The sequence below is a fragment of the Trichomonas vaginalis genome, chromosome V, assembly GCF_026262505.1.
Source record: "Trichomonas vaginalis G3 chromosome V, whole genome shotgun sequence".
NCBI classification, from domain to species: Eukaryota; Parabasalia; order Trichomonadida; family Trichomonadidae; genus Trichomonas; species Trichomonas vaginalis.
In genome coordinates this window covers 29980796-29994739 of record NC_067207.1, presented here as the reverse complement: position 1 = coordinate 29994739, position 13944 = coordinate 29980796, and the positions used below count along the sequence as shown (strand labels likewise).

Genomic DNA, 13944 nt, shown 5'->3' with positions numbered 1-13944 from the left:
AATCTCTTGAATCATAATAGGACTGCTTTTCCAAAGGAATGCTTATTTGTAAATCAGAGAGTTTCAAAATTGAGTGCAAGATTATCATCATAACTTAATAATTTTGTAGCGTTTTTTAGAAAAATGCGAAGGGAGCGCCAGCGATCCCTTCGCATTTTTCTAAAAAACGCTACAAAATTATCATTCTCAATTGAATGATGAATCGAAAGAATTTTGTAGCGTACGATTATTTTCCCTTGAAAAATAAATTAAAAATTTTTGTATATTTAATCATACTGTTTAATGAGCATCCTAATTTACTAAAAATAAAAAGACGATAGAAAATATTCAAAAAACTTGATGGCTTTAGATAGTCTTTTCGAGGAGTAACTTTTTCAGTGAATCGTCGAACGCTATCCACTCTCATAACATGTCCTCTTAATGTCCAAGGATATGCAACTTTTATCCCCATATTCATTGATCTTCCAAAATTTCAATATCAAATTAGGCTTCAAAGTTCCAAAACTTTAGCCATGAATAGGATGTCAATCTTAAAGTCATTTCCTACCTCCTTCATACATGAAATTAAGAATAAAAGTTAATTTTTTAAAGTTTTTTAGTGATAATTTTTTCAATGGAAAATAATCGTATGCTACAAAATTTTCGATTACTGATCGGGTGAGAATTTTGATTTTGGTGCAAAAAAGGAAGACAAGCTATTAACAAATCATTTACTGTTGTTCATCAAAAGAAGAAAACTTTGATAACAACTAATGATGATAAAATCAAGCTATCTTTTAATATTTTAAATTGATAAGACATTCAAAATATTTGAATGGTTTAAAATATTTTCTTTTAATTTCTATAAGATATTATCATGATTATATAATAAAATTTAAATTTTTATTCAAAAAGGCAATATTTCAAACTTTTAATTTCAAAAATCTTAATTCTGCAATAAGTGTATTTAATTGTAGCAAATTTAATGATCCTTCGTCATGCTTAGCAATTTGGAACTCATAAATTAATGATTTCTTCAAGTAAAATTCTGCATTATTTCAAAAGTCAATAATTCTCTAGTAACTTTTCTTCAAACCCTAACCATTATATTATAGGTATAATGGAGAATAATTGCAAAGAAAGATAGCCGAATTTACTGGGTAGTTCTTGTGATGCGAAATAATTGCAAATTAACACCTAGTTTTAACAGCATCAATCTCTTTTTGCTCTCATTTAAATGCATTCGCACACTTTAATTTTGAAATATAAGAGTTTTGGAAATTATCAAATTTATCTGCTCAAATACTATAGATCTTGATAAGTGTTAATAGAATCATTAGCCTTACATATAGTGTTTAATATAATGATGCACATTATACTGGGATTCATTCCTTATTCATCTAGTTATTATAAGATTTACAACCCCATGAAAATTTAAAATTTTGTCAAAAATAGTGAATGTACCTTTCATAAAACATGAGCCGTATCAATATTAAATAATTCAATGACGGCCAAGTAATAATAGGAACTTTTATCTGAAATTATGGGGTTTATATTTTCGTTTTGGAGTGAACCATTGATATGGTGGTTAAGATACCTTAGGATTTAGAAATTCGAGGTACATTCATGGTTTTATTCCAAACAAACAAATAAGGTGTAAGATTTATTCACCAAAATTTAAGATAATTGATATATGTATGAATCTATTTACCAATTACAGATCACTCATGAGGTTAGATCCAATGTAGTGGTCATTAGAGCAGGATCGTAAAAATGTTGGATTCTAAAAACATTAATTCATCTATTTTGCAGGATCATTCTCAGTAGATAGAATGACTCATAATTACGGAACAATTACGCAAGAGCATCGCACATTTGAATTTGTTTTTCCTTTTTTAATATAATGTCGGCTGGCATTTGCTTTGACACGAGCTCATGTAATTCCGATAGTAGTGATTGCCTAACAAACGCAATAGATTTTTTATGAGAACTTAATAATGACGTATCAAGCAAAGATATTGCTAAGGCACTATTCTCTTCCTTTTGGTTCTGCAAACTTTGCTGTACTTCTTCATATTGCTTAGTTAACGCTTCGACATTTGCTCTTAAAACACGGAGAGTTTTTTGATTAGAATACGATGGAGTTTCATTATACAACGCATGTTTTTTCTTAAATTCGTCTGATAATTGCTTCTTTTCCTGTTTTAATTCTTTAATTTCTTTTTCATCTTGCTCTAATGCTGATTTAAGAAGATCTCTTTTCTCTTCTAGCTTAGATAGTTTGATTTTGAGTTTGTTTAAAATCGTAATGAACGATTCATGATCTTCACTATCAAGCATATTAATCTAATGACACTTTTTAACTAAAATATACATAAAAATCAATAATATTCAGTGAAGAAATTAATTTTTCGTTTTAATTTAAGGAAAATGACATATTTTTAGAAATTTGGAATTAAATTTATGGAATAAGTGATCATTTCATAAGCGAAAAAGATCATATTGCATTAGGATATTATAAATAAGAAATAAAAATCACTCAAATAACAAGAAACGATATCGCAAGAAAAAAAAAAGAAGTGAAATGCAAGGATGGATGAGATATCACTTCTTTGAATCAAAATCAAATGATATACAGAACTGTGATTTTAGCACATATAATTGTGCATGCTCTTTTCAAGGAAATTTGATTTTTGGAGATGATTCCGGATATTTAACTTACATTAACAACCCAACAAGTGATTTAAATCCAATACAGTTCTTCGATTTGCCAATTAAAAAACTGTTGACACCAACTGAAATATCAGCTATTCTGATTTTGGCAAAAAATTCAACAAATTCAGCAATTTTACTTGCAAATCCAGAATTAAACGAAACGTATAGCATTGTAGAGTTTAGAGATGATAAATACATCGAGCCATCCTTCTTAACAATACTAAATGATGCTTCTTTTCTTGCATTTACACATGATTATCATACAATATCAATTTACAAAGTTCCTGGTATAGAAGCCAAGAATAAATCAATGGTTCTCTTCAAACAACTCGAAATTTCTCAAAAAATTACAAATTTGCATTTTTCAAAAGATAATTTCGGAACAATCGCCCTTTATTATACAACAGAGTCATCTATTGGCTGCTATACATTACAGAAAAATACCTTTTCGCATATGCAATTCGAAGAATTCGGAGTTCCGACAGAATTATCTTGCATTGTTAGTAACGGAAGATTGGCGATATGCACTGATACTAAAATATCATTTTACACACCAAACGGTATTGATCTGAAGTTCCCTTCCATTGAATTAGACAGTTCCCCTTATAAAATCACTTGGTACCGTGAATATCTCATTGGATACTTCAACAGTAGATCAGATTCACTCAGAATATACCAGTTAGATACTCATTGCGTGTTTGGAACCTCGAAATTTGGAAAAGAATCTCAATTTACACTTTTTGAATGGGGATCCGTAATTTTAGTACGTATTCCAGGCAAACTTACCATTCTTACAGAGTTTTCCATCGAAAAGAAGGTAAATGTCCTTTGTTCGCAATCAAAGCAATTTGAAGTCGCTTTGAAGCTCTCCAAGATGCACAGGATGTCAGAAGAAACAGTAGCAGAGATACACAGACAGCTCGGCGACTCAAGGCTTCAAAAAAGAGATTATGACGGAGCAATATCCGAATACATCGAAGCCATTGGCTTTTTAGCACCATCATATGTAATTACTTTATTCCTTGAGCCACAACATGCCGAGTATTTGATCCGATATCTCGAAGCTCTTCATGATCGTAAATTAGAAGACAGTAGACATACAACGTTGAGGTTTAATTGCTATACGAAGCTAAAGAGGACCGATAGTATTAATAAAATTGTCGAACAGTGCGTCTCAGAAGCCAATGAAGGAAAAGATCCGAATTTTGACGTAGATTCCGCTGTAGATGTACTTAAGCAAGGCGGATATATCGAACAGGCAACAAAAATAGCACTTGCCTACGAGAAGCATATAACTTACTGTTCAATTATGGACGGGATTTCGGATTACAACGCGGTCTACCGGCAAATGAAGGTGATGCCCCCTAAAATTTTGAATTATATCATCATGAATTACGGCATGAAAATTTTACACGCTTTCAGTGAAGAACAGAAGAAGGAGTTCACAGAATACATTGGAGACTCTTGTTGCCAAACTTTTCGTGTAAATGAAAAAGAATTTATGTTAAAAGCAGACCAAATCCATATCATCTTCTTTTCCCTGTTTACGAACTTATGTTCATAAGAATCATTTCAGAAAGGAATCCAAGAAGACTAAGCGAAAATTTATGGAATAGATTAATTATTTTAACACTTAACAACGATTTATCATCAATACATGATACAATCGTTAAAGCAAACTACAGATACAATGACGAAAACATTCTTTTCGCATTAAAATTGAAACTAAACGAAATCCGAAAACAACAAAAAAGTGACAACGGGGAAGTAAAAAGTGACAAGAAGGAAAAAGATGAAGAAAATATAATTCAGTCAATAATTATTATATTTGAGCATCAGAAATGCTACAGAGAGGTTTTGTCACTATCAAAACCTAAAAATTATATTGAGATTTGCCAAAAATACGAAATTGAAGATCCATACATCTGGAATGAAGCTCTTCAGAAGGCTACAGAGTCAAATGATAAGGAGAGCTGTAGGAATGTTGTCAGATACGTTTTGGAACAAAATAAAATTCGATTAAACGAATTTCTTCCAATAGTTAAAGGTTTGAAGTCATGCTGCACTCTAGACATGTTCATTGACTTAACTGTTGACAATTTCCAGAAGTTACAAGACGAAATCGATGAAAAAACCGTTAAATTAGAAAAGATTTCGGAAGATGTGCAAAACTCATATAATAAGTCAGTTAAGATCGACACAGAACCAACTCTCTACAGGAAAGGCTTCCACTGCAGCTTCTGTAAAGAGAAAATCACTTATCCAGCGAAATTCTTTAAATGCGGCCATGTTTTCCACGTCCATTGCCTTGGAGATGAAACGGAATTCTGCATGAAGTGCCGTGAGGAGAATGAGATGATGGCAGCGCGTAAGATTGACGAGTTAAAGGAAAGAGAACAACAAACAGTTTTACTTCCAATGATGAGAAATTCTGAAGACGGAATTTCGATTTTGGAAAGTGTTTTGAGGACAGGAATCATGACTAACGAACCTTCAATGGAAGAAGAGAAGGAAATACATGACTTCTTCCAGAGTTTTAGTAACGCAGAAGAGGATTAATTTTTAAATTTTTTTTGTTTGATTTAATTTTTTATAAAAAAACAAATGTAGTATTACTAAATTCTGTTTTATAATGAATACATTCACTCTATAACTTCTATTTGCTTTTGAAGCATATTACTCATTCTTTTAATTAATGTAAGCGTGCGTAAAGAGTCGCTATTTAAGTCAATTATGCCATGAATAAACATTTATTTTGATATTTAGACTTTATTTAAAAAATTTTTAGTCAAGAGATTTAATTCCCCAAAAGAAGGTATGCACTGCGTTTCTATTGTTTTTTCGACAGACTTTTCCTGCCTTCAACAGCTTTTTTTTCTGGGAACTGTCACTATTCTCTTTGAATAAAATTGACGTCATAGGAACGACTCTTAATATGAAAAGTAATCGAAGTAATATCATGATATGGAACTTTTTGTACTGGAAATATTGCCTAAATAGTTGTTTTAAATCTCGATGTAATATATATATATATTTTACAAAACGAATGCAAGTTTTTGAATATCCAATTCATTTTCAGAAATCACTGCATAATGTAGAGGAGATTCTCCTCGATAAATTGAAATAAATATATTAATACCTGGTTATCATTGCTGATTTCATTATCAACTAGACATTGTTATTTTTCGGATGACTTTTTTTAGTCGGATTATTGACAGATTAATGTCAGTTTTTGAAAAATAGAAAACGCTTATCAACAATTTTGGTTAGGAAACAAAGAAAATTTACATTAAAATCATATGAATAGATATATCATGCAATTAAAACAGTATACATCTCGAATTTAAATTGAAAAATGCAAGAAAATTCAGCTGGTCTGATTATTTTGAAAATGAAGTCAGATTTAACCATACAAAGAATGGAACATCTTTATATGACATCAAGAGTTCTAATAATTATCATATTTTCGTTTGCAACTTTGAAGAATGCACAGAAAAAGGTGCCATATATATTGAAAGATCCAATGAAATATTTACCCTAGTTGAAGAAACCATATTTAATAGATGTCAATCCACCTCAAGTGGTTGGTCAATTTATTTTCTATGCTCTGCAGGTCAATTAGTTCAACAGAAAAATTGCTATTATGCATCCATAGCACAATCTGCAATGGCATTTTAGCAATTTCCTAAAGCTTCTGATAATTCTAAAAACTACATATTTGAAGTATCAATCTCTAAGTGTGGAGAAAACGAAGAACAAGGGAGTTATACTGTTTCAATCGCGCGTGGCGATATTTCTTTTGAGGATAATAACATAACAAATAATAAATGCAGTCAATACTCGTCGTTATCTATAATTCTTTGGGGAAAACCAAGCTTATGCAATTTCTCGAATTTCATAGAGAATATATACAAAAAGATAGCGGGTCCCTGAGGTTTGATGTTAATGTTGTTCAAGATCCTCTGATTCATACAGTTTCATATTGCAATGTTATTGGAAATAAATGCGGTATAAGCAGTAGCCAAGTTCTATTTTTTTGTAAATATACTACAAAAGTAGATTACTGCACTTTTTAAATACCATTGCGGGAAAAATGTTTTATGTGAAAGAAGAAGGACATGTACTTACCATTTCACATTCTTTTGTTGAAGAAAAATCGACAGCCACAACAGGTGGAAACGTTATATTTACGAGAGATAAATCAAATTATTATCCTATTCAATTTCCTAATATATTTATTGGAAATTGTTTGATAGATTCGAAAAGATCATCGATTAGATTTTTATATATTCATAAATTTGGGAAAATATTTATTGAAATATTCTTAAGGGTGCACTTACGCCACTATGACATGGCTTTCAATTCATGTGTTTAAGGTTAATTTTCAATGACGCTTCACACCGATTATCAAAAATTTGAATTAAAGTCAGATGGGCGTAAGAGCACCCTAAAAAAAATAAAAATAAAAAATAAAAAATTTACTGTTAAAATTAAAAATGTATAAAAATAGGATAATAATAAAAATAACATTTTTTAATATATTATAATTGAATAATATTATCTGAATCATTGTTCTTATCGGGTAAAATAAAATCTTCGTTTGTGTGACCTTCTTCATCACTATAATTAAGGTCATGGCTTTCATAATCGTAATTGTCACTCTCGACATCTTCAAGACGTGATGTAACAATCTCATCAACTTTCTCAGAAACAATTTTGTCGACTTTCTGTTTAACAAGTTGATCTAACTTTTGTTTAACCATTAAATCAACTTTTTGATTAAGAATAGTGTTTTGATCACCAACTTCAACATCTGGTTTACCATCTTTGGCACACTTCATCTTGTAAACAACAAAGATGACAACAACAATCATGGCAACAATTAAAACAACACCACAAACAATTCCGGCAGTGTTGCCTGCACTGTTACTGCTGCCACCATTGTTGCTGTTGTTTGGATCACTGTTTCCACTGCTGCTGTTTGTAGATGATTCTTCGACGGTATTGTTTTGGCTTGCTGCTGATGAATTAACTGGAGGAGGAATTGGAGTCTTAGGGTCAATTATTGGTGTTTCTTCTTTTTCTGTTGATGAAGACGTAGAACTAGAACTTGTTGTTTCTTCTGATGGAGATGATGAAGATGAAGAAGAACTTGTTGTTTCTTCTGATGGAGATGAAGAAGATGAAGAAGAACTTGTTGTTTCTTCTGATGGAGATGAAGAAGAACTTGTTGTTTCTTCTGATGGAGATGATGAAGATGAAGAAGAACTTGTTGTTTCTTCTGATGGAGATGAAGAACTTGAACTTGTTGTTTCTTCTGATGGAGATGAAGAATAACTTGTTGTTTCTTCTGATGAAGATGAAGAACTAGAACTTGTTGTTTCTTCTGATGAAGAAGAACTAGAACTTGTTGTTTCTTCTGATGAAGAAGAACTAGAACTTGTTGTTTCTTCTGATGAAGAAGAACTAGAACTTGTTGTTTCTTCTGATGAAGAAGAACTAGAACTTGTTGTTTCTTCTGATGAAGAAGAACTAGAACTTGTTGTTTCTTCTGATGAAGAAGAACTGACTAGTATTGTTGTTGTTTCTTCTGATGAAGAAGAACTAGAACTTGTTGTTTCTTCTGATGATGAGGATGAAGAACTTGAAGTTTCTTCTGGCTCTGGAGTTGGTTCTAGGTCATCAAGTACAGTGACATAAAGACCTCCAAGTTTGTCCGAGGTGTATGATCTTGTGACGTAAACATGTTCACAAGAACGTGCATTAACTAAGAAATCTCCTGGAATTGGATCTTTTCCAAGATATGTGAAGTTAAAAATATTGGCTTCTGAAAATGCTGTTTCGTTAATACTAATTCCATTTTGTTCAACTAAAATAGAAACATTATCTGCAGTAACAAAATTATATGGAATGGGGTGATTGTTAATATTTTTGATATGAATGAATGTTAAATTAATAAGATCTTTAAATGCTTTCAGTTCTGAAGTACTTGAATCAGGTTTAGGGAGATCAAAAATTATTGTTTTCGCAGCATTTTTCATGCTCTCTCTATCACCAAAAACAATATCTGATATTGGAGTTTGGAATATTAATAGATCTATTGAAGAACCCACAAAAACAGACATCTGAGAGACAAAGTTTTCAGGTACTTGAACTATTACTTGTTTGATATTTGAGCATTCATAAAATACAAAAGCATCTGAACTAGTAAGACTTCTGGGAAGAGTAATCGATTCAATATTGTTGCAATGTTTAAATACACCTATTCCCATATATGTTACATGATTTAAGTCAACACTTCTGAGATTAGTGCATTCCTCGAATAAATATGGATTAATTCTTGTAACTCCATTTGGAATTGAAACATATAATAAACTACTGCAACCTTTAAATGCACCATCATTGATTGTTGTTAAACTATCAGGAAGTGTGATGTTTTGAAGTTGGCTACAGGATTCAAATGTATATGAACCAATTTCAGTCATTCCTTAGGAAGTGTTAATGTTGTTAATTGACATCCTTGGAAAGCAAAATCTCCAATTGACTTAAGACTTCTTGGAAATGTAAAACTTTCAAGAATAGTACCCTTAAATGCTTGATTTCCGATAGTTTCTACACTATCAGGCAATGAAACTGTTTTGATTGTATTACAACCATTAAATGCGTATTCATCGATAGCAGTTAATCCGCCATTGATTACAATTTTTTCCACTGGACACATAACAAAAGCTGCGATTTGAAGTGATTTGACACTTCCTTGATTGTTAAATTCAATGAGACCTGATTCCATAAAAGCATCTGTTTCAATTATTTCGATTTCTGAATTTATACGTAAATATTGAAGAGCAGTACAACCTCTAAATGCATTATAACCAATAGATTTAATCTTTTGTGGAAAAACAACATTAGTAAGTTTAGAACATCCATAAAATGTATTTTCAGGGATATCATCGAGATTTCCTGATAATTCTACACTTTCCAGTTTTTGACAATAAAAAAATAATTCTATTCCAATTGATTGAACACCAGTAAAGATTACTGATTCAAGATTATCACAATAAGCAAATGCAGATATTTCAATTATTTTCACATTTTCAGGAATAATAATACTTGGAAGGGCTCGGCACAAGTGAAAACAATCTAATGGGATAGTAGTAATATTTGAAGAAAAGGTTACGTTTGTTAGTCGCGAACAGGAATCAAAAGCTGACCTTCCTATCGATAAAACACTGTTAGGAATTGAAATATTTAATAAACTTCTGCAACTATAAAATGCACCATCATTGATTGTTGTTAAACTATCAGGAAGTGTGATGTTTTGAAATTGGCTACAGGATTCAAATGCAGATGAACCGATTTCAGTCATTCCTTCAGGAAGAGTTAATGTTGTAAATTGACATCCTTGGAAAGCATTATTTCCAATTGACTTAAGACTTCTTGGAATTGTGAAACTAGTAAAAGCAGTAAATTGAAATGCAAAGTTTCCTATTGTTTCTACACTATCAGGTAAAAAAACAATATGGAGTTTGTTGAAGTTCTGAAATGTACTTTCATTAATTGCAGTTAGACCGCTATTGATAACAACTGTTTGAAGATTTTGTTCACAACCAGAGAAGGCGTTACTTTTGATTGATTTGACACTTCCTTGATTGTTAAATTCAATGAGACCTGATTCAATAAAGGCTTCGGATTCAATCGTTTCGATCTCTGAATTTATACATAAAAATTCTAGAGCAGTACAACCTCTAAATGCATGAGTACCAATAGATTTAATTTTTTGTGGCAAAACAACAGTGGTAAGTTCAGAAAGTCCATCAAATGTTTCAGAAGGGATATCATCAAGATTTCCTGAGAATTCAACACTTTCAAGTGCTTGACAACTAGAAAATAATGATCTTCCAATTGATTGAACATTAGATAAGTTTACAGATACAAGTTTATCACAAAAATCAAAAACGCGATTTTTAAATTTCAGAGATAAAGATGATGTGAAAGTTTCCATATTTGTACAGCTAAATGCACTGTCTTCAATTGTTCTTACACTATCAGGAAGAGTGATAGTTGCGAGTGAACTGCACGAATAAAAACAATTTGATGGAATAGTGGTAAGCTTCGAAGAAAATGTAACAGTTGTTAGTGACATGCATGCTTCGAAAGCATTACTTCCTAATGACAAAACACTATTAGGTATTACAATTGATGAAATAGATATCCGGGAGAATGCAAATTCCCCAATAGAAGTGACTGAACTCGGAATTATAATATTAGTAATCCCAATGCAAGCATTAAGCAATGCTGGAGGTATTATAGTATTCTTGCATTGAATCACAAGAAAAAAAATGCGTATTCTCCAATTGAAGTAACATTATTCGTCATTGATACAGATTGCAAGTTAGAACAAGCTTCAAAAGCCCTAGCACCTATTTTGGAAACATGATTTGGAATAATAATACTTGTGAGATCTTGGCAATTTAAAAATTGATATTCAGGAATTTCATCCATGCTACTGGGAATAGTGTATTCACCAGAAGGACATTCCGCATAGAAAATTTGAGCGAAGAGATAAAGCATTATTAAAAACAGACAAAATCAATGTTTAAATTTTTTCAATAGAATTTAATTTCGGTTTTTCTATTGTATAAGATTTCTGAATTTAATTTAGTCAAGACCTCAATGCATAATAAAATATCTCAATTCTAGACAAAATTAAAAACGGTTTCTTTAATTCAAAATTTGTTCAGTATTCGTAATATTGGGATATATAACAACTATTAATAAGAGTATTAAATTTAAATGCACAATTTTGTGAGAATATTGAAATAATACCAATACTTTTTTTAGATAATTTTTCTGTTGTAATTTGATTCCATTATTTTTAAACCTTTTGTGTTTGAATCAAAAAGTAAAATATTTTAATAGCTGCTATTTTTCAGAGGCGCAGTAAATTTTGTAAGTTCGATCTTTAAAAAAAATCATATTTAAAATCTCTGAATCATACTATTTTAACGATAGCCATCCACTCGGTGTGTATTGAAAAAAAAATGTCACGCACTAGATTTCATTCTTGCACCTTGTAATCAATTTGGTAAAATTATATATTCAAAAATAGTAAATGTGATTTGAGAGGAAATCTGACAGAAAAAAAATGATCTAAAAGTAAAGCAAAATATTAAATAACATCGGAATTCATATTCGTCACTATATGTAAATAAGTAGTATGGTATTTTTCCAACAATGTTAATAAAAATTAAAATTTCATGTTTTTATAATGATTTGAAAATTTTACAATCTAAGGTCAATTAAAAATATAACCGAGAGTCTATATACTTCGTGCGTCATTTTAATACGATATTCTTAGTATCTTGAAAAATGAAATATTGAATAAATTATAAATAATATTTTATGTAAAAATCGGGAAATGTTATAAAATATATTACAATAATACACAAATCACTTTCGTCATTCAAATTTTATTTGTTTGAAAATTATATAGATATATATATTTATGTTGTTATTCAAATAATAAAATGTGTAATAAAATTCAAACAGATCAAAAATGTGTTAAAATAGAATAGTAAAATAAATAACAGTTTATTAATATATTATAATTGAATAATATTATCTGAATCATTGTTCTTATCGGGTAAAATAAAATCTTCGTTTGTGTGACCTTCTTCATCACTATAATTAAGGTCATGGCTTTCATAATCGTAATTGTCACTCTCGACATCTTCAAGACGTGATGTAACAATCTCATCAACTTTCTCAGAAACAATTTTGTCGACTTTCTGTTTAACAAGTTGATCTAACTTTTGTTTAACCATTAAATCAACTTTTTGATTAAGAATAGTGTTTTGATCACCAACTTCAACATCTGGTTTACCATCTTTGGCACACTTCATCTTGTAAACAACAAAGATGACAACAACAATCATGGCAACAATTAAAACAACACCACAAACAATTCCGGCAGTGTTGCCTGCACTGTTACTGCTGCCACCATTGTTGCTGTTGTTTGGATCACTGTTTCCACTGCTGCTGTTTGTAGATGATTCTTCGACGGTATTGTTTTGGCTTGCTGCTGATGAATTAACTGGAGGAGGAATTGGAGTCTTAGGGTCAATTATTGGTGTTTCTTCTTTTTCTGTTGATGAAGACGTAGAACTAGAACTTGTTGTTTCTTCTGATGGAGATGATGAAGATGAAGAAGAACTTGTTGTTTCTTCTTCTGATGAAGATGAAGAAGAACTTGTTGTTTCTTCTGATGAAGATGAAGAAGAACTTGTTGTTTCTTCTGATGAAGATGAAGAAGAACTTGTTGTTTCTTCTGATGAAGATGAAGAACTAGAACTTGATGTTTCTTCTGATGAAGATGAAGAAGAACTTGATGTTTCTTCTGATGAAGATGAAGAACTAGAACTTGATGTTTCTTCTGATGAAGTAGAAGATGAACTTGAAGTTTCTTCTGATGAAGATGAAGAACTAGAACTTGTTGTTTCTTCTGATGAAGTAGAAGATGAACTTGAAGTTTCTTCTGGCTCTGGAGTTGGTTCTAGGTCATCAAGTACAGTGACATAAAGACCTCCAAGTTTGTCCGAGGTGTAAAATCTTGTGACATACACATGTTCACAAGAACGTGCATTAACTAAGAAATCTCCTGGAATTGGATCTTTTCCAAGATATGTGAAGTTAAAAATATTGGATTTTGAAAATGCTGTTTCGTTAATATTAATTCCATTTCGTTCAACATAAATAGGAACATTATCTGCAATAACAAAATTATATGGAATGGGGTGATTGTTAATATTTTTGATATGAATGAATGTTAAATCAATAAGTTCTTCGAATGCTTTCAGTTCTGAAGTACTTGAATCAGGTTTAGGGAGATCAAAAATTATTGTTTTCGCAGCATTTTTCATGCTCTCTCTATCACCAAAAACAACATCTGATATTGGAGTTTGGAATATTAATAGATCTATTGAAGATTCCGCAAAAAGAGATATATAATAGGGAAAAATTTCAGGTAATTGAACTATAACTTTTTTGATTGAGCAACCATTAAATGTGCGACCATCTGAACTAGTAAGACTTCTGGGAAGAGTAATCGATTCAATGTTATTGCAATGTATAAATACACTTGTTCCCATATATGTTACATGATTTAAGTCAACACTTCTGAGATTAGTGCATTCCTCGAATAAATATGGATTAATTCTTGTAACTCCATTTGGAATTGAAACATATAATAAA

General features: G+C 30.9%; 6 protein-coding genes across 6 annotated transcripts, besides 3 other annotated features; 2 read left to right on the top strand and 4 right to left on the bottom strand.

Annotated features, from left to right (window-relative positions):
• Window positions 1-96: part of a mobile genetic element that runs on past the window's edge.
• A 568-nt stretch (window positions 97-664) lies between these two features.
• Window positions 665-1447: a mobile genetic element.
• A 52-nt stretch (window positions 1448-1499) lies between these two features.
• On the bottom strand, window positions 1500-2319 carry TVAGG3_0428120 (uncharacterized protein; the record flags this gene model as incomplete). Its single annotated transcript, XM_051233705.1, has 1 exon — window positions 1834-2319. The coding sequence occupies one exon, from the start codon at window positions 2317-2319 to the stop codon at window positions 1834-1836; it is 486 nt and encodes a 161-aa protein (XP_051103435.1).
• Window positions 2320-3004: 685 nt separating this feature from the next.
• On the top strand, window positions 3005-4258 carry TVAGG3_0428110 (regulation of SNARE complex assembly; the record flags this gene model as incomplete). Its single annotated transcript, XM_051233704.1, has 1 exon — window positions 3005-4258. One exon carries the CDS (start codon window positions 3005-3007, stop codon window positions 4256-4258), a length of 1254 nt encoding a protein of 417 aa, XP_051103434.1.
• A 293-nt stretch (window positions 4259-4551) lies between these two features.
• TVAGG3_0428100 (regulation of SNARE complex assembly) lies at window positions 4552-5253 on the top strand (the record flags this gene model as incomplete). The annotated part of the gene is made up of 1 exon (XM_001318238.2): window positions 4552-5253. One exon carries the CDS (start codon window positions 4552-4554, stop codon window positions 5251-5253), a length of 702 nt encoding a protein of 233 aa, XP_001318273.2.
• Window positions 5254-7019: 1766 nt separating this feature from the next.
• Window positions 7020-7146: a mobile genetic element.
• Window positions 7147-7235: 89 nt separating this feature from the next.
• Window positions 7236-8966, bottom strand: TVAGG3_0428080 (leucine-rich repeats (6 copies)-containing protein; the record flags this gene model as incomplete). The annotated part of the gene is made up of 1 exon (XM_001318237.2): window positions 7236-8966. One exon carries the CDS (start codon window positions 8964-8966, stop codon window positions 7236-7238), a length of 1731 nt encoding a protein of 576 aa, XP_001318272.2.
• A 209-nt stretch (window positions 8967-9175) lies between these two features.
• TVAGG3_0428070 (leucine-rich repeats (6 copies)-containing protein) lies at window positions 9176-10837 on the bottom strand (the record flags this gene model as incomplete). The annotated part of the gene is made up of 1 exon (XM_001318236.1): window positions 9176-10837. One exon carries the CDS (start codon window positions 10835-10837, stop codon window positions 9176-9178), a length of 1662 nt encoding a protein of 553 aa, XP_001318271.1.
• Window positions 10838-12296: 1459 nt separating this feature from the next.
• On the bottom strand, window positions 12297-13841 carry TVAGG3_0428060 (leucine-rich repeats (6 copies)-containing protein; the record flags this gene model as incomplete). Its single annotated transcript, XM_001318235.1, has 1 exon — window positions 12297-13841. One exon carries the CDS (start codon window positions 13839-13841, stop codon window positions 12297-12299), a length of 1545 nt encoding a protein of 514 aa, XP_001318270.1.
• Window positions 13842-13944: the final 103 nt, after the last annotated feature.